This window comes from Sinocyclocheilus grahami, unplaced genomic scaffold, assembly GCF_001515645.1.
Source record: "Sinocyclocheilus grahami isolate Dianchi unplaced genomic scaffold, SAMN03320097.WGS_v1.1 scaffold118.1, whole genome shotgun sequence".
In the NCBI taxonomy this organism is placed as follows: domain Eukaryota; kingdom Metazoa; phylum Chordata; class Actinopteri; order Cypriniformes; family Cyprinidae; genus Sinocyclocheilus; species Sinocyclocheilus grahami.
In genome coordinates this window covers 1,082,545-1,103,339 of record NW_015505297.1, presented here as the reverse complement: position 1 = coordinate 1,103,339, position 20,795 = coordinate 1,082,545, and the positions used below count along the sequence as shown (strand labels likewise).

Below are 20,795 nucleotides of genomic sequence, written 5' to 3'. Positions count from 1 at the left end.
CATTTGTGTTACATGTGAAAAGCATTTAAGCTTTTACAACATTTGGAATAAGTATTAGTTTGCTTAAAAGTTTAGCAGATACTTTAAGGCATTTATTGGATATTGGAAAAGTGCAGGTTAGAGATGTGAATGTAATCTGACAGCAAAAAAAAAAATGTAGCATACATTTAAAAAGAGAACTTATTACAGAAATAATATACTTTAAAAGAATACTTAAGTGCAAACTCAATGTAATGTTTTTGGACACTTAATTGTATGTTAATTGCAATAAAATGAGTATGCATAATAGTGTAAATTATATTAAATGGAATTAGCTTAACTTTTTTTGACCCACTTAAGTAGGAATTAAGTAATTCTTTATGTAATTTCATAATTATATTGTCTTTAAAATATTGTTAAAGTGTACTGCTGAATGTGCTGGCAAGTATTTATGGTAAACTAAAATATACTTTAATTTTTGCTGTCATTTTTATTAGAACTTGTACAGTATGTCATGCATTTAAGTATATTTGTAATTTAAAATTTTTAATGATGGAGCAATTTGGTAATTTTTAAGTACACTCAAGTGGATCGTTTTCATTTAATATATTATCTAAAGTGCAGTTTTAAAAAAAAAAAAATCTTTGAGTGCATTGCCAGTGATCATTCATACAATTAAAGGGTTAGTTCACCCGAAAATGAAAATTAGGCTGTGTTTTACTCACCCCCGAGGCAGCCTAGGTATATATGGCTTTCTTCTTTCAGACGAATCCAGTCGGAGTTATATTAAAAATTGTCTTTGATCTTTCAAGCTGTTTAATGCCAAAAAGAACCGTTATACACAATTCATAACGTTTTTGTAAGAAAAATATCCATATTCAAAACGTAATAATCACTTTAATGTAGCTTGCGCCAACAGTTGTACACAGAAGCAGTTCCGGGAGCATAACGTATGAGGTTAGCGTTGAGCATGCGCCGGTGAGTCTCGTGAAAACCAATGTTTGTTTACAGGATTGAAATTTTCATGTTTAAGTCAATGTGTTACTTGCCATTACTTTGTAATTAGTAGAAACAGTTTCAAAGCCAATTTGTTTTTCAGTGTACCTCTAAGACGCCTATAGACGCTAAATATTAAATTATCCATTTTATGGTTAACTAATTTGGCATAGTGGTTTAGTTCACACTGTTGTTTGTCAGGGCAGGCCAATGTGCTGAATACTGAGTAGGTGTTATGTAAATGTGGGTGGTCATATGTTAATGTGATTATTGCTGTGATGTCATAACCATGATGATTTAACGTTTTTGCAGCTTAGTTTTCATAAAAGGGCTGAATGATGTGCTTTGCAACTGTTTATTTATTTCAAAAGAGCAAGAAAAATAATTTTTTTCATGATATGTACCATCTAACATTTTGCACAACCACTTATAAGTGGCAGTGTTCGGTGACCTCTGACAAGATACGGGCCGTGCAGCTTTAAATGAGCTCCAGTCAGAGCAACGGAGCGGACTGTGACACCGCTGATAACCTCCATCACATCCTCCTCTCCCCACTGGGTCAGAAAGGCCACGACCAGCCCACCTCTGCCCCACCAAACGCTCGCTCATAAAGGTCAAGGCTGCGACCCTCCTTTGCAGGGCTTAATCTCTACAGGTTAGCACGTTACTCTGGGAACCTAATTTGGATAATATTGTAATGAATGCTGATAAAATACAAAAGATTAAAAGAATTGTGCTTTGAAGTCGAGCTCCTCTCCCTGTTGGAGAAAAGTACATATTGACTTTAGAGGTTTGAGGCTTTTTGATGTTCTCTTTGACTTGCGAGACCTGCGCTCCAGTAATTAGAATGATTGGGGCCGCACCAGCGGAAGCTGCATGTGCTTATGGGTAAAAGTGTTTCGAGGATTTAAATGCACCGGGCCATAGGCCTGCTTCCGTTGCAGTCATGCACTGTGGTACGAAAGCACACAGACTTATCTATAGCATGCAAAGATTGCATTTGCATTTGTGTCTTTAGCCTGCAGTTGAAGATTTTTAATCATAGGCTTCATCAGAGGTGTATAACGGTTCTCTTAAAGTTATAAACAATTATTCTTCCAGAAACGTTAATAGAACATTGATTTAAAGTTATCTGATTTTTAATAACACTGTCAAAACGTTAGCACAAAAACTTTATTTAAGCATTGTTCATGGAATGTTTTTTCTTTTTTTCTGTCTAACGTTTTTTAAATGTTGCTACCTACTACTTTCAGATGGTTCAGAAAACATTCAGAAGTAATATTCCCATAATGTTTGCAAAATTATAAAATGCAAGGTTCTCTTAATGTTTTCTCTAACTGAACTAAACTAAAATTTGAAGCATTTAAAAGACTGGTCATTTTAAATGTTCAGAGAACATTCATAAATAACGTTTTCATGACTTATTGAGAATGTTAGAAAACATTCTTTGAACATGTTTTAAAAAAACATATTATTCATGTAATGTTTTACGGAAACATTTTAATTGTTTGTTATTTTATTTTGTCTAACATTTTTTTAAACATTTAAAATAACATTTTTGTAACTTGATAGGAACGTTAGAAAAACATTCTTAGAACACAATTTGTTAAAAACTATTTCTGCACCGTTCTTGGAATTTTGTTTTCTGAAACATTTTAATTGATAGTTATTTAATTTGTTTAAAGTATTTTAAATGTTGCTACTTGCTAGTTTCAGAAGTGACATTCACATAATGTCTGCACAATTATGCAGTGGAACATTCTTTTTATGTTTTTTCTAATGTTCATATAACCAAGAAAAATACACTTAAAAAACTGGACATTTTAAATGTTCACAAAACATTCAGAGATACTGTTTTCATAACTTAATGGGATTGTTAGCAATTTGCATTCTTTAAATACTTTTATTTGCTAGCTGGGCATGTTGCATGTCTGCAAGTGACATTATTGTGAAGTATTGCAGATTTTGGCTATTGTGCTCCACTTGATTTTAGTGAAAAAGAAACTCTCATTCAGTGCATCTTGATAAGATACTGCTCAGTATCAAACAGGTGCCAAATTGAATGTTTTGCAGACAATGCATCCAGAAGGATGAAAGCTTTTAAGCTTTATCGCAGTTTATGATACACCCCGAAGATAAGGCATGGACAGCATTCATGTGTTTCTGAAGAAAACTGTTGAAATTCCAAGGCTATCAATGACACACCTCAATTCAACAAACCCTAGACTCTAGAGAGGGCCTAGAGAATAGCAAAAGTTACCATAGAGTCATTCATCTCCAGTGCTTATGATAACTCCAAGTCTTGCATTCATTTGAAGGAATAGTTCAACAAAGAAATTGTCATTATTTGCTCACCATCATGTCATTCCAAACCTGTATGACTTTCTTTATTGTGTGGAACACAAAAGGAACACACTTTGATGAATGTCTGAGCTGCTGTTTTCAATATGACAAACATATATTGTGCTTTTTTCTGTTAAGTTCCACTAATGGGATAAAAAGCACAAAAAAAAGTACATTTAAAGGCCAGTTCACACCAAAGATGATAATTATATTGATAACTATGACTATAAAGTTTTAATAATCGTTCTAATTCTAAAACACTACACAATGCAATGCGTCATTCAAAATATGGGGTAAAACACCTGGGGAAAAAATCATTACGGAATATTCCTTCATATTAATAGTACTTTGGGCCATATTTTTATAGACTTTTCTTAGAGTCTAGTTCACGTCTCATGCTTTCTTAAGTAATAGGATAACTTTGTATGAAAAACAGACGTCAGTATTTGCCTAAAATCTTTCCTTTCCACTCTCAAATCTCATTTGCACTTCTACTCAAACATATTGTATGACTTTTGAAGATTTTGAATATAGCACACAAGAACTTTAAGTGCTTATTTGTCTTGTTTGAAGCTTGAAAATGTCTCCTCTAGTGCTCCTCTGGACACACAGAGGTGTGGAATAACATGGAGGTCAGTAAATGACTGAATTTTAATTTTTGGGGAAACTATTTCATTAACAGAAAACGGACATGTTGATCCTCTGTCTTTCTCTTTTAACCCCCCTCTTCTCTGTTTGTCTTCTCAACTCTCCCTGTCTTTGTCCTCTCTCTGTCTCTCGCGGGGGGGGGAAATTGCAGGCTTTTTTTTTTACAGTAGCACAGGTTGTCGTGTTTGTTTAGACAGTCTCCATTGTGTCTGTCTCCTCGCCAAGCTGTTGATAGGATGAGCCCATCAATACATCTGTTTCAACGGCTGGTCATTAGCAGGGGCTTTATTGTGCTGCAGGTTTAGGCACTGAGAGGTAGGGGACAGTGTTTGCCCGGCCTTCCCCGCACCCACCGGCCCAGGGATCCTTCAGTCTCACGACACACCGCTGCTGAGTAGGTGCTGAGTTGGAGACAATAGAATAAATTGGATCCCCCTCACACTGAGTTTCTCCTTGTGTGCACACGAACCAATGAATGAAGTTCAGTTGGAGTTCAGATGGTTATCTGTCTGACATTGGCGATGAAGAAAAGTTAAGTTCTGCCTGATCTGAAGTAGAGAAAACAATGAAATGAGCCCATAAATATGAAATGATGTTATTTAATGTTTGATTGCTCTTCATTAGACCAGTATGCTCTACGTGACAGTAGGAGGAACATTTCTGTAGAAGAAGACTGTAGTTATAAATTGTGCTTCAGAGGCATTCAGAGGTTAATGCATAAATATTATGTATTAATTTCAGCTTTTTCCCCTTTTTTTAAGTTAGGAAACAATAAAGTAGATGTTAATTAATAAATATTATGTACCAATTTCAGCTGTTTTTATTTATGTAGTATTTATTTGCATTATTTCTTTTCTTTTCTTTTTCCTTTTGCTATTGGTCAACTCATATTGACTGCGCTAATTCTCCTCATGGAATTCTTTGTAGGTTTAGTTAGGAGACAAAGTAAATAATCAATATTATCTATTCATTTAAACTATTTTTACTTATGCATTATTTATTTTCCTTTTTTATTTAAATCAGTATTTTTGTGGGTCCCCTTTTTTTAAGTTAGGAAACAATAAAGTAGATGTTAATTAATAAATATTATGTACCAATTTCAGCTGTTTTTATTTATGTAGTATTTATTTGCATTATTTCTTTTCTTTTTCCTTTTGCTATTGGTCAACTCATATTGACTGCGCTAATTCTCCTCATGGAATTCTTTGTAGGTTTAGTTAGGAGACAAAGTAAATAATCAATATTATCTATTCATTTAAACTATTTTTACTTATGCATTATTTATTTTCCTTTTTTATTTAAATCAGTATTTTTGTGGGGGGTTTTCGCTATTGGTAAAACCCATATCAGCTGTGCTATTCTCCTCATGTACTACAACTCTTTGTGCTTCCTAAAGTTTAGTTCTGTCCATACATGAATAGTGTGTTGTAACCGAGCTCGATATGATCTGACATGCCTTTCTCCAATCTCTACAGCCTGAGGAGGAGCTTCAGGACGCTCAGAGAGAACGAGATAAAGCTTTGCTGCACAGTCACACTCTGGAAGAGGAGCTGCAAGCCTTACGCAGGTATCACAGGTGAACCACCTCACCTTACACTGCACAGTAACTCCTTAAACCACTCACTTGATGCATTTGACAGTTTGGTTGAGTTGTGGCAGAGCATGAACCTGCTGTGACATGCCTTAATGAACTTGCAAATAAACAAAGGTGCAGGGCAAGGTGTTCTGGAGGATTGTAATAATTCAGGTGATGGATAATGTGTTGGTGTTTGTGCAGGAATTAGGAGAAAGCCTTTGCATGGCATTCCTGAGGTGGGGAATCAGGTGGGCTTTGTTTTAGAGGGTCCAGTCCATCATCTCTGGAATCTGGAGGTTTATGCATGTCACAAGAATCATTGTTGCAGCCTGGGAGCTCATAAACGTAACTTTGTTTCTCATCCAATTCTCAGAAATTGCCAGCCTATCACATTGGAGTTTGCCATTTTAGAGACCACTTACCATTTTTTTGTGCAATAAATTTGAGGTGATCTGAGGTTAAGAATAGTACCGTTGTTCACCTACACTCTTAAAAATAAAGGTTCTTTATTAGCATCTATGGTTCCATGAAGAGCATTTAACAACCAATGAACCTTTCAATTGTACAAAAGGTTCTTTATAGTGGAAAAGTTTTTTTTAGATTACTAAAATGGTCTTCACACTGAAAAATGGTTCTTTTTAAGAACTGTTCACTAAAAGGTTCTTTGGGGAACCCAAAATGGTTCTTTTACAAACCTATTCTTTTCTAAACCTTTATTTTGGAGAAGTGTAGGTACGTTATTAAACAGTATGAACCTACTTTTTTTTCTTGTTTAGCCCCTTTTGGTCATGTGTTTGACAGCCAGTAGCAGTAGAATATTTGTTAATGAGGTTGTTTCTCTATCAAAAAACTTTTATAATTAAAAAAAGACCCTCATTACATGTCACTCATTTCACCTAATTCCATTACTGTGCTTCTGATTGAAGCAGAAAGCTCAGAAAGCTCAAAGAGTCATCATCATCCAGCTTTATAACAGATTATGAACACTGAAACGGGCTTTTATGTGTTTTGTTTGCTTTGCCCAGAAAAAAATTAATCACTCGACTTAAGTGCAGTGAGTCATTAGATTACCGCAAACTCATGATCTCAAAAGGATTGGAGCGTTCGTGAAGTTGTGATCTCGAGCCACGTCTCCTGCAGACGCTGTCAGAGGTCTGTCCACGCAAAAAAGCCTCCAGAGGCACCAACTGCAAACGTTTCAGCACCACCTAACATCTGATTGTTTTGGCCTGCAAGTTGAACTCTGTGCTTATTTAAGGTTTTATTCAAAATGATAGTCAGGGTCTTAAATAATCAAACCAAAGCATTCCCAGTGGCCGCGATGGACTACCGCAGACCCACCCTCCCCGGTTCCTGTCTTCCAGCCAGAGGGCTTGTTTGCTTTACTTGGGGTTTATCTGTCAGTGAGGACGGCTTTGATAGACGATATGGAGTGAATATATTTGGCTCATAAACTGGCCATGCTGGTTAAGTGAGGTGCATCCGGTTTCACAGAGACGTACATCCGTGTGTATCAAGGACTTTCCATTTGCATTCATCACATCTTATTAGATCTCTTCCGCAGCTCGTTGTGCATGATTGCATGTTTGTGTTTCACTCCAAAAGGGTTTTACCACCCAATCACGCCATAGGAAAACTTTTGCTAACACTTTGCAATAAGGTTCAATTTGTTCAGTAGGTATTTTTTAACCTTTTTTTTTTTACAGCATTTATTCTTCTATTAATTTATAAATTTTTAACATTTTAAGTTGGATAAATTAACATTAGTCAATGTTTTATGGACAGACATGGATTAACAATTAACAATAGGACACTACTGTTCAAAAGTTTGAAGTTGTTAAGATTTTTTTAATGTTTATTCTCACCAAGGCTGCATTTATTAGATTTAAAAAAAAAGGTAATATTGTGAAATATATTTTATATATATATATATATATATATATATATATATATATATATATATATATATTTTTTTTTTTTAATATTTCTGTGGAAACCTTGATACATTTTTATAAGGATTCTTTAATGAATAGAAAGAACAGAATTTGTTTAAAATATAAGAAATAATTATTTGAAATATAATTGATTTATTATAATTCAATTTATTTTATTTATATTTATAATTTATTTATATAATTTGTTTAACATAATAAGGGTTTTTACCGCTACTTTTGATCAATTTAATGCATCCTTGCTGAGTAAAAGTATTAATTTTTGTGAACAAATCTTGAAAAAATCTTAAAAAATGGAACCATATTTTAAAGTGCTACCAAACTTCTGTTAAGGTCTATTAAGACCTATTCTTTAGTTCCTTAAAAAATTATACAGAAAATAACACGCTTATCTGAAGAACAGTTTTTTGTTCTGAAGAACTTTTTAACCTCCAAAAAACTTAATCTGAGAGGAGAGTTCTCTCTCTTGTAGTCTTTTCTGTCTGCCCCAGCAGGAGGAGGAGAAGGTACACATTGTATTTCCTCAGACAATCTGCATTGTGAGCGTCAGGGTGTCTAGCACTGGTCCCCAGCCCCTGCCAATGTGGCTGCAGCGCTGAACCTTTAAAAGGAGAATCCTCCAGGCCCAACAAAGGCCAGAGTATAGCTGCGTGTGTTTGCTCTCAGGATTGCCCGACCACCTCCATTGTGTCTTTTAGGATAACAGACAGTCTGTGTCACGTGAAAGGGCAGCGAACAGATGAGAGAGAGAATGGGGTGGCAGAAAAAAATGTCTGCGGCATGAACCTCAGGCTCTGATAGAACTGGCTCCGGATAGTGCAGCGTACACACGCTCCCCGCTGATAAAGAGAAACACTTAGGGAATTTTGTTCACTTGGGGTGGGTTGTTTTAATGGGTTATCATTGGCCGGCCAGTGAAGGAGAGGTTAGACTGTGAGTTTAAGGTGCTTTGTTTGAGCGTCAGGAGGGAGGCAGCGCTGGATAGACATGTATTAACACCACAGGTCCCCATACGGTCCAACTCCCCAGTGATCACTCATTATCACACATGCTAACAGCTCGACCTGTCAACACTTGCAGCTCGATAGTCATTAGCAGATACAACGTACACATACATGAGCTCTCTTTTTCCAATACTCTTGCACTACACACAAGCCAAAGAGCCCGGTTTCGATTTTCAGCTCAAATCTGAATTTTTATTTATTTTTTTCCAGGTTTTTCACATGACCTTTTAAATCTGACCCACTAGTCTGAATGGTCCTAAACTAACCTGTAAGCATAAAACAACCTGCCCTGACAAGTTCATAAAAAAAATCATCATTAATATTATATTATGTTTTGTTATTTTATGAAGTTCAAAGAAATTCATAAACATCTATGGATTAGCATACATATTAGCATTAAATCTTATTGTTAATGCTAATATGTATTACATTATATAATAAAATTAGCATATAAATGATATATATACATATATTTTATAGTTTTTAAAATATTTTATAATATATATTTGTGATTTTCTATGTTTTTAAATATTTATTACATATTTATTATAATGTATATATAAACTAAAATAAATAAACACACACACACATATATACTGTGTGTATATATATATATATAAATGTGTTTTTCATTTATTTTTTATTTCTTTTATTTTTTTATTAATGATGGCAAAGCTTCATCAGAATTAAAAAAATATATATATGATTTATTTGGAATAGAAATCTTTTATAACATTCTAAATGTTTTTTTCTGTAATTTTTGATCAATTTAATGTGAGATATACATACATATATAAACCGATTTGAGCCACAGTCTTTTGCGGAGTCTTTCTCTCATTTTGGTGTTTGATATTTGTGTTTATTATTAACTTTGTATATGAGGTAACACAGTAGCAAGTTGTCTGATCTCTGTAAAGATTTCTAATCATTCATCTCTCAGCGAACTGATTATCAGTTGCATTTATTTCCATTTTCTTGTGTTTTCCCCCTTTCATTCAAACCCCCACCGATTGAGCTGAAATGACTTATTCTCAGAAATCCTTGGATGTTGATAACACCAGTAGTTATGCCAAATTGCTAGATGGAAACTTTGAATTTATGTGATATTTATAACGCCTGTGGCATTAACAGACTTTATCCCCAAAACAGAGCAAACTGCAGTCACTGCATTAGCCGTCTTCACTGTTCTGTGCAGCAAAATACATTTTGTAGATTGCATAGAACCCCTCCCAGCAAGCAGTGGCTGCTTTATCCAAATGCACAGCAGCGTTCCTGCCCAGGCACAGCGCAAGAAATTCTCTTTTTTTCATGAACGAGTGATCACAACTTTGGTGTTTGTGTTCGCCATTGGGCATGTTCTCTTATTTCTGTGTTCTATTGAGGAAACGAGACATATTGAAACAACCACGGCCTTTATCAGCAGCTGTCAGCATGAGTGATTGGTGTAAGGAATGCTTGACAGTGGGACGTTGTCTGGAGTTAGTTTATATCCACATCAGGTTGCTATAGACACCTGTCAGTAGAATGTCTGTCTCTGCTTTGGCTGCGGTCTCTATGTACTTTTTTTTGCATGTAGATAAATGCTCTCTATTAAAAGGTTATTTTACATTTCCCATCTGATAGCATTTTGTGGTGGTGTTAATGTTTAACTGGCCTGTAGAGTTAAAAGGCCAGGTTCGTTGGGATTCCACCCCTGTGATCAGGTATCTTACGGTTCTGGTTAAAGTTTAACAGAGTCCTCAGGTCGCCTCTCTGGAAACCTTTATAACTAGACCAACAAACACTGTTTTTAACAAGTAGCATATGCTTGGTTGAATGCAATGAATAGAATTTAGAGTTAATTAGTATTTCTTTTATTAAGGGGTCGCTGTTACTGTTGCTCATACTTAAAGGAATAGTTCACCCAAAAAAGAAAATTTGCTGATAATTTACTCTACCACAGGCCATCCAAGATATAGATGAGTTTGTTTCTTCATCAGAAAAGATTTAGAGAAATTTAGCATTACGCCATTTGCTCACCACTGGATCCTCTGCAGTAAATGTGTGCTGTCAGAATGAGAATACAAACAGAAGATAAAACAACATCACAATAATCCACACCACTCCAGTCCATCAATTAATGTCTTGTGAAGAGAAAAGCTGCATGTTTGTAGTAAATAAATTCTTAACAAATATGTGGGTGGATTTTGATGTGAGAGGACAATAGTGGATGGACTTTTTCACTGGAGGAAGTGTTATGGATTATGGACTCAAAAAGCCAAAAGTAACTGTAAAGTTAAAACGTCTTAATTATGGATTTGTTTCTTTAAAAACATGCAGCTTTTCACTTCACAAAATGATGGACTGGAGTGGTGTGGATTACTTGTGGATTATTGTGATGTTTTATCAGCTGTTTGGACTCTCATTCTGACGGCACCCATTCACTGATCCTTTGGTGATATAATGTTAAATTTCTCTAAATCTGTTCTGAAGAGAAAAACTCTTTATTTAGTCAGTTTTTCAGTAAATGTTAATTCTTATATGTACACTCTTAAAAATAATGGTTCTTAATTATAACTATGGTTCAATGAAGAACCTTTAACATCCATCCAATCTTTCCATTGCATAAAAGGTTCTTTGTAGTGGAAAAAGGTTATTTGGGTTATTAAAATATTCTTTGCACTAATTAAAAAAAAAATGGTTATTTTACAAACAGTTCACTGAAAGGTTCCTTGTGGAACCCAAAATGGTTCTTCTATGCCATTGCTGCAAACCCTTTTGAACCTTTATTTTTTAAGAGTTTAGAATAATCACATATAATTTCACACATCTATCACAGCTTCTATTTAAACTGAGAACTGTGTAGTAGACGGGTTGCGTTTATATGCCTGTTTATGGAAATCCAGCATACTAGCATCTCCATTCCTCTGAGCGGGACAGGAACGTCATATATCCTACTATATTCATCCTCATAAAGTAGGGACCAGTATGGACCAGTTGTGTCTGTGAGGGGGTGGGCGGACTTAGATAAGATAATCCATAGTGTGGCAATGCTTCTCTGCCCTTGTTTGTCACTGTCATTGGACCTTTGTACCTAATATGTTTGCATTTAATTAAACAAAGCACACAAATTTACATCACTTTCTCGACCATCAATATCGCATCAGAATTGATTACCTCCTGCCTTAAAAAAATAAAAGAAGAGCCTGACATGGAAACCTTCCTGGAACTAATTAGCAAGACTGAATGAGTAATATGACTTTAGGGCAACAACACACAGGCACATTGGCTAAAGACAAAAGCTGCTGCCAATCAATCTTGATGTCTCTGTCACTATAGACACATGCAAGCATGTGAGCCAGACAGACGTTTTGTATTGTCAGCTAATCGTGGCATTGTACTAAATGCATTGTTTCCCTGGCTAATATGAATGCCCACTTAATAGCGCTGAGGTTTGCTGTATGTCTGTGGTCGCAGGTGTGCGCGATGTACCTGTGTGTGTGTGTGTGTGTGTGTGTGTGTTATTACAGCCGTTCATATTGTTTCTGCTTGAATAAAAAGGGGAGCAGGTGTTATCATTATTTAGGTCTGATATTGACATCTCCGTGCTCTTTGTGTCATATTAAAGCATATAAGTCCTCTGCAGTTTGTTGACAGCTTTTTAAGCACCTTTAAGCATAGAAAATTATAAGGGGAGACAAAATTACTTTTCGTTTGACAGACGATAAAACAGGTGACAAAATCTATTAGACGTACAGTTCGTAACCACACAGCAACCAAGGAAGTCTATCCACCTTATTTTGCAAGAAAGATTATTACCCGCTATAGGTAATTAACTAGAAAAATAACTAGGTGCAGTCAAACTTAGTTTGCACTATACACCTGTCTGTTTATGATTGTGATAATCAATTCAAATATTATGATAACAAATACCAATTTGCAATATAAAGCACTATAACAGACTGTTTTTGTACAGGTAAAATAATTGGAAGCAAATTAAACGTCTCATGAATGAAACTATAACTATAAACATAAAGATAAAAAAAAAAAGCATTCTAAGCTTAAAAGAATAGTAGAGTTCACACCACAAATATAACAATAATGGCACAGAGGAACAATGTCATTGAAGTCACTTTCAAAATGAGCTTTTCCAGCTGATGAACAATAAAAAGGTTAAAGGTACAATATGTAAGTTTTCACCGCTAGAGGGCGCGTATTCAAAACAAACAGACAAACAAAGAAGCAAAGGCGTAGTTTGATGACGCCGTGACTGGGTGTGGAATCATGGGCGTTGTCGTCTTCATCCCCACAGCCGAAGCAATCCGACGGGACTCAGGCACAATCCATGTTCATGGATGAGCTAATGTATTAAAGATTTATTAACATCGTAGTATGAAACAGAGTGAGGCGGAAAGCCGTCGAAGTGAAACGAGGCCGCTGAAGCAATTGCTAATGAGCGACGAGAGTGACACATGGCTCGAAAGCAGCGGAGCTTTTATTATGCCACACTTTAGCGCTTTGGCTCCTTCTGGTCGTGCGTATGTGGGGTAAAGCAGCGCTGTTTTATCATACTAGATACGTTTGAAAGTTCTGTTAAAATGCTACTCTGTGCTGTCGTCACCTGTCTAATAAAACGCACAACATATTAAAGAGTCTTTGGTGTTTCCATGTTTTCTACAAAACCGAAAATCGAGGGTGTATGACGTCATTGGCAGGCGACACAATGACACTATAGACACGGCCCGTGTCACTAGTTAAAATTGCTTATTTCTCTGGATTTAAACATTCTTCGAAACATTTGGGCATTTGGGATAACACGAGTCAGCAAAATATATAACACTGTTCTAGTGGTTTTCGGATATTTTAATAAAAAAATCTTACATTCTTACATATTAATAGCCAATCAGCTGGAAGTGAATGACACCGGAAGCCTCGCAATTTCAAGTTACAAATGGCCTCACCCTCTCTTACTGCTGCATGCAGCTCTGAAAGCACACAACCATCTTTGCACATTGGCACAGGCATTTTATGAGCGCAATCACCTGAACTGTAAATGCCATGTCAAATACAGGAATGCCTTGGCAACACTTCAGCATTTTGGGTGGCTTTGTTTTGCACAGGAAAACTGCATCATGTTTTCATTAGAAATGTTTATCGTTTAAAACGTCTGTTTTCTCAAGAAGTTGATTTGTTTTTTTTTTGTGACAGTTAGCGGCATTTCAATTTATGACGATTACTTCATAGGAGCTTTTGGCGGTGTACAGTTGGTTAGACTGATATGTATCTCTAATCGTCGCCCCTACCCTTCCGTTTTTATCTTGACCCTCGTTATCTCACGCCTTGTTGAAAAACACCTGTCTGAATTTCACCTCGAGTTGGATGCAGCGCCATGAGAGCGCTAATGTATTCCGCTGACATTCTGAGGAATTATTAGCCCCAGATATTGTTTCTTGTACTGACATTCCGTTTTGAATATTAGATGTGTCTGTTGATATAGAGTTATGATTCCCACCTCCAGGTAAACTGCAAGCATGCTCTCACTGTTTCTGGGTCAGGTTTCACGTTTGTAAGAAATGTGACCATTGGCTTTTATGAAACATGAGCCTGATGCTACACCGTCAGTCAGCCGTTATATTGTTCTTGTAATTTTGATGATTGTCTTTCCTGAGGATCTATTGAAGTGTGCGATGAATAACAAAGATATGTAGTTTTGTAGGTTAAAATTGGCATTAAAATTGGTATTACTTGGAAATTAACACACTTACAAATTCGGTTCAGTTCATTTTAGTTAATATTTTTTTCATTCATAAACAATCATATAATCTATGTTGCCTACTGAAAACATAGTAACCTAAACATATAAATTACCCGGTCAAGTTAAAAATTAGTTAATATTGCTGAATCAACCTAAATACATTAATTTCTACCAACAAAACTCATTTTTATGGGTTAAATCAGGTAGATATAGCTCTAAAAGTTAGCAAATGCAGTTAACCACTTTTTAGAGTGTAAGTTTTGTTGATAAAATGTAGATGTTATAGTTGAAATTACTGTTTGTTGGGTTTTTTTAATGCAAAACTTGGCCCATTCATAATCTGTGCCCTTTTTCACATTATTTTATATTGAATAAAGTGGAAAATATGCTGAATTCTGCTGAATGAACTTAAATATGGTAAACTCTTAATGGTTAAAAGTATTATAAAATTATCCATTTTATATTTTATTGAAGCAACAAAAACATTTCAAAATGCAATTATTAAAAAATATATAAGTAGTAGTTAAAATTTTTGAATACTGACATAAGATTTGGTAGCACTTCTTATAAGCAGCCAAGTGAACATGGCCAATTCATGAATCACTCTATCACTAATTACACTTAGGTATCAAAACTGTTTTTGTGTTTTCAGTGTGTTGCAGCATCAGGCTGGTGAGACCAATCTGGACGTTCCTGCCACCTCGAGCCAGAGCCAGAGCCAGATTCAGCCCCTGCTGAACCGTCTGCAGCAGCTGACAGCAGAATTTCAGAGCGCTCAGACCCAACTATGTCTGACCCAGGAGAGAGAGAGGGAGGCCAATGAGAAAGTGCAGAGGTGAGTACAGACACATGCACGGTCTGTTTTTACATGGGAAAGTTTAATTAACATACCAAAATCATGTTAAACTACCAGTCTATATATATATATATATATATATATATATATATATATTTATTTGATCTTACTGACTCTTAGTCTGTGCACAGGGCAAACATGCAGACATGCAAACAGGAAGTCTGGAGACTCAAGCTGAGGCTCTGAAGAGCCAGCTGGTCCAGAAAGCCTTTACAATCCCTGGCTAAGACGAGCTCTTGTGCCTCAGCTGGTAGCTGAGGTCAAATCTGACCTGGCATCGACCAAAGCCAGAGCGGCGGCTATGGAGGCCCAGCAGACACCAGGTAGAGGGCCTTGATCTGGGAGGCGACGACCAAGACTATGGAACAGATTTTAGAGCCTGGTGACTCTAATTCAGTAGTGACACCAGCTGGATACCTGACAGGAAGTCGGTGAGGAATTGACCCGGGAGCAGCGGGAATGAGCCGGGACCCAGATGGAGCAGCTCAGAGGTGTGAATACAGTGACACGACCTGTTCTTGAGTAGAGTAGCACTTAACAATCTCTTTATGACAGCTACAATATTTATTTCTCAGACTATGCATTAAAATGAAGAATGAGAATAGGAAATGCAGGGGTAACGAGGTGAATTTTCTCTTGACATGTGAAGTAAAGATATACATGCTGTTTATTTATTTTTTGCTCCATTTATCTTCCCTTCGAGTTTATTTTCTCACCTTCCTGTCTCTTACCATTAAGACTGTTTTTAATTGAACTATAACACTGTAGTCTCATTTAATTTTGCTTGGTACATATTTTAATTTAATTTATGTCAATGTCACCGCAGTCATGAAGGCCAGACTGAATTCCAGCAAGAGCAGAGTCAGTAAATGCAGATGGAGAAAGCTGGTAATGAGAGAGTGCAAAAATGAGGCTCTGCTTTGATAAGATGTTTACACTGAAGTGTGTGTGTGTGTGTGTGTGTGTGTGTGTGTGTGTGTGTTATTACAGCCGTTCATATTGTTTCTGCTTGAATAAAAAGGGGAGCAGGTGTTATCATTATTTAGGTCTGATATTGACATCTCCGTGCTCTTTGTGTCATATTAAAGCATATAAGTCCTCTGCAGTTTGTTGACAGCTTTTTAAGCACCTTTAAGCATAGAAAATTATAAGGGGAGACAAAATTACTTTTCGTTTGACAGACGATAAAACAGGTGACAAAATCTATTAGACGTACAGTTCGTAACCACACAGCAACCAAGGAAGTCTATCCACCTTATTTTGCAAGAAAGATTATTACCCGCTATAGGTAATTAACTAGAAAAATAACTAGGTGCAGTCAAACTTAGTTTGCACTATACACCTGTCTGTTTATGATTGTGATAATCAATTCAAATATTATGATAACAAATACCAATTTGCAATATAAAGCACTATAACAGACTGTTTTTGTACAGGTAAAATAATTGGAAGCAAATTAAACGTCTCATGAATGAAACTATAACTATAAACATAAAGATAAAAAAAAAAAGCATTCTAAGCTTAAAAGAATAGTAGAGTTCACACCACAAATATAACAATAATGGCACAGAGGAACAATGTCATTGAAGTCACTTTCAAAATGAGCTTTTCCAGCTGATGAACAATAAAAAGGTTAAAGGTACAATATGTAAGTTTTCACCGCTAGAGGGCGCGTATTCAAAACAAACAGACAAACAAAGAAGCAAAGGCGTAGTTTGATGACGCCGTGACTGGGTGTGGAATCATGGGCGTTGTCGTCTTCATCCCCACAGCCGAAGCAATCCGACGGGACTCAGGCAGAATTCATGTTCATGGATGAGCTAATGTATTAAAGATTTATTAACATCGTAGTATGAAACAGAGTGAGGCGGAAAGCCGTCGAAGTGAAACGAGGCCGCTGAAGCAATTGCTAATGAGCGACGAGAGTGACACATGGCTCGAAAGCAGCGGAGCTTTTATTATGCCACACTTTAGCGCTTTGGCTCCTTCTGGTCGTGCGTATGTGGGGTAAAGCAGCGCTGTTTTATCATACTAGATACGTTTGAAAGTTCTGTTAAAATGCTACTCTGTGCTGTCGTCACCTGTCTAATAAAACGCACAACATATTAAAGAGTCTTTGGTGTTTCCATGTTTTCTACAAAACCGAAAATCGAGGGTGTATGACGTCATTGGCAGGCGACACAATGACACTATAGACACGGCCCGTGTCACTAGTTAAAATTGCTTATTTCTCTGGATTTAAACATTCTTCGAAACATTTGGGATAATGTAAGAACACAAGTCAGCAAAATATATAACACTGTTCTAGTGGTTTTCGGATATTTTAATAAAAAAATCTTACATATTGTGCCTTTAATAGCCAATCAGCTGGAAGTGAATGACACCGGAAGCCTCGCAATTTCAAGTTACAAATGGCCTCACCCTCTCTTACTGCTGCATGCAGCTCTGAAAGCACACAACCATCTTTGCACATTGGCACAGGCATTTTATGAGCGCAATCACCTGAACTGTAAATGCCATGTCAAATACAGGAATGCATTGGCAACACTTCAGCATTTTGGGTGGCTTTGTTTTGCACAGGAAAACTGCATCATGTTTTCATTAGAAATGTTTATCGTTTAAAACGTCTGTTTTCTCAAGAAGTTGATTTGTTTTTTTTTTGTGACAGTTAGCGGCATTTCAATTTATGACGATTACTTCATAGGAGCTTTTGGCGGTGTACAGTTGGTTAGACTGATATGTATCTCTAATCGTCGCCCCTACCCTTCCGTTTTTATCTTGACCCTCGTTATCTCACGCCTTGTTGAAAAACACCTGTCTGAATTTCACCTCGAGTTGGATGCAGCGCCATGAGAGCGCTAATGTATTCCGCTGACATTCTGAGGAATTATTAGCCCCAGATATTGTTTCTTGTACTGACATTCCGTTTTGAATATTAGACACATTATTTTATATTGAATAAAGTGGAAAATATGCTGAATTCTGCTGAATGAACTTAAATATGGTAAACTCTTAATGGTTAAAAGTATTATAAAATTATCCATTTTATATTTTATTGAAGCAACAAAAACATTTCAAAATGCAATTATTAAAAAATATATAAGTAGTAGTTAAAATTTTTGAATACTGACATAAGATTTGGTAGCACTTCTTATAAGCAGCCAAGTGAACATGGCCAATTCATGAATCACTCTATCACTAATTACACTTAGGTATCAAAACTGTTTTTGTGTTTTCAGTGTGTTGCAGCATCAGGCTGGTGAGACCAATCTGGACGTTCCTGCCACCTCGAGCCAGAGCCAGAGCCAGATTCAGCCCCTGCTGAACCGTCTGCAGCAGCTGACAGCAGAATTTCAGAGCGCTCAGACCCAACTATGTCTGACCCAGGAGAGAGAGAGGGAGGCCAATGAGAAAGTGCAGAGGTGAGTACAGACACATGCACGGTCTGTTTTTACATGGGAAAGTTTAATTAACATACCAAAATCATGTTAAACTACCAGTCTATATATATATATATATATATATATATATATATATATTTATTTATTTTTTATTTTTTGCTTTTCACAAAAATATTAATCAGCACAACTGTTTTCAGCATTGTTTTATTTTGACAACTGTGATTACTGTACACTCACAGAAGTGTTATTTTAATATCGTTGAGATAACATTTATTTATTTATATTTTGAATTAGTTTTTATTTTTATATTTCAGTTTTTTTTTTTGCAGTTTTGTTGTGTTATTGTCATTTATATTTTCATGTCTAGCTGTAATAGTTAATTTTTATTTTTTGTTATTTCAACACATCAAGTTAAACTAAAAGTAAATGGCAACTAGGTTTTAAAATATTTTATTTTATTTAAAGTATCAATGTTTTAAATTTTAGTTAACTTAAAAAAACTCTGCTCAGAACAAATGTGCATTTTCGCGCTGGGACAGTACCATTTAGTTGACAACTTTGCACCTACCCCTAAAAATTGCATAGTTGTACCATAGAGTAGTAATATGTAACCTTAAGGTACTACTATGCACCTTTTAGGGGTAAATAAAGTACAAAGTTGTCCATTCAGTGGTGTTGCCACAGTGACAAGCTGTTGTAACTCTAAACGAACAATTTATGCACATTTTTTTCTGAGAGTGAATAACCTGTTATATGTAAAATAATGTGAATTATTAAGATGATTAAAAAGTCCTCCTTTTGTGTTCCAGGGAAAAAAATATATTTCGAGTTTATGGGGCGAGTAAATGTGACAGAATTTGAAACAATGCATTTTCTTGCAGCGAGCCCTCTTGTAGTGATGGTTAGAGTTGAGGTGACAGCTGTTTTGTTCCATAGAGCAGGATAACAAGAGCATCAGCGTCTATGTGTGTGTACAACTGTGATCGTCTGCGGTATCTGCGCCCGGTCGCACCTGACCGCTAGCTGACATTCAGATGGATGTCCTGCACTCATCGGGCTCCGGGTGGCCTGTGGGAAGCCGCTCTGACGTGGGCCTCGTCGCATGACGGTGAGAAGAATGCAGGGGTGATGCGATCGGCCTCCAGGCTCCCACAGCGGGGCGAACCGAGGAGGAGGAAGCCCAGCGCCGGCCCAGAATGTGGCACCTGAGTGCCGTTCCTCCAGGCCCATTGATGGAGGAGCTGAGCTGAATGTCTAATGACCTGCTGAATCAAATTTGGCTGTGAGAAGCGCACAAAGGACCTTTTCATTGGCTCGATGGGCCACAAATGGGCTGCGGCTGGTACGTCCCATCCGGGGTTATTACTAACTACAGGGATATTTACTAAAACTAAAATCCATAAAAAAAATTTTTTTACTTGAAATAAAATATTTATTTTTATTTTATAATTTTATTATATTGATTACAAATTTACTTATTTTATTTCAGCTAGTTGCCAAGGGAACATTTCTCACTTCTCATGTAGTTTAACTTGATGTACTAGAATAACTAAAACTGAAATAAAATTAATAATACTATATAGACATATACAGTATAAATATATAAAAAATTAATAAAAATGACAAAAACTAAAACTTTACTAAAATGAAAATAGAAAAATAAAAACTAATTTGTATTAGTATTTTTACTATATTTTTAATATTTTTAATGTTTATGTAATATGCATATAAATTAAAAAACAAACTTATTTTATTTCAGCAAGCTGCCTTGGCAACATTTCTCATTTGTCATGTAGTTTAACCGGATGTACTAAAATAACTAAAACTACAACTGAAATAACAGTTCATACAAACTATAGACATATATAAAAACTACAAAAAATGACAAAAACGAATTTTGTAAAACGAACAAATTTTGTAAAACTTTGATTAAAATGAAAATGAAAAAACAAAACAAAAATAAAAACGAATTTATACTATTAATAAAAAGTATAACACTGGTACTAAAATAACACTGGTCCCATCATGCTGCTGCCTCACAGGCCTGCTTTTGTGCCATTCTGCATCTTGTGTACCACTAAAAATCCCTCTACAGCGGCCTGAGTTATCAGCATGATCATATAGCATTTCATGCAAGCATTTTTGTCAGATGTCGTCATGGCATAATTATAGATTATGAACAGGATCTTCTTTTGCATTGAAACATGGATATGTTGTCGTGCCATACATAAAGCATGCTGTTGTTTAGAATTTATGCACGACTGCTGTTTACTCTGTGTTATTTGAACTGGAATTGTTGGTTTTGC

General features: G+C 36.0%; 1 protein-coding gene across 1 annotated transcript in view; it reads left to right on the top strand.

Annotated features, from left to right (window-relative positions):
* LOC107589664 (mirror-image polydactyly gene 1 protein-like) overlaps positions 1–18,514 on the top strand; it is a 67,202-nt gene extending 48,688 nt beyond the window's left edge. The window contains exons 12-14 of the mRNA XM_016278166.1: positions 5,442–5,542; positions 14,885–15,067; positions 18,328–18,514. Coding sequence (XP_016133652.1) covers positions 5,442–5,542; positions 14,885–15,067; positions 18,328–18,514 — 471 coding nt within the window. The remainder of the gene's footprint in view (positions 1–5,441; positions 5,543–14,884; positions 15,068–18,327) is intronic.
* The last annotated feature ends 2,281 nt before the right edge of the window (positions 18,515–20,795 follow it).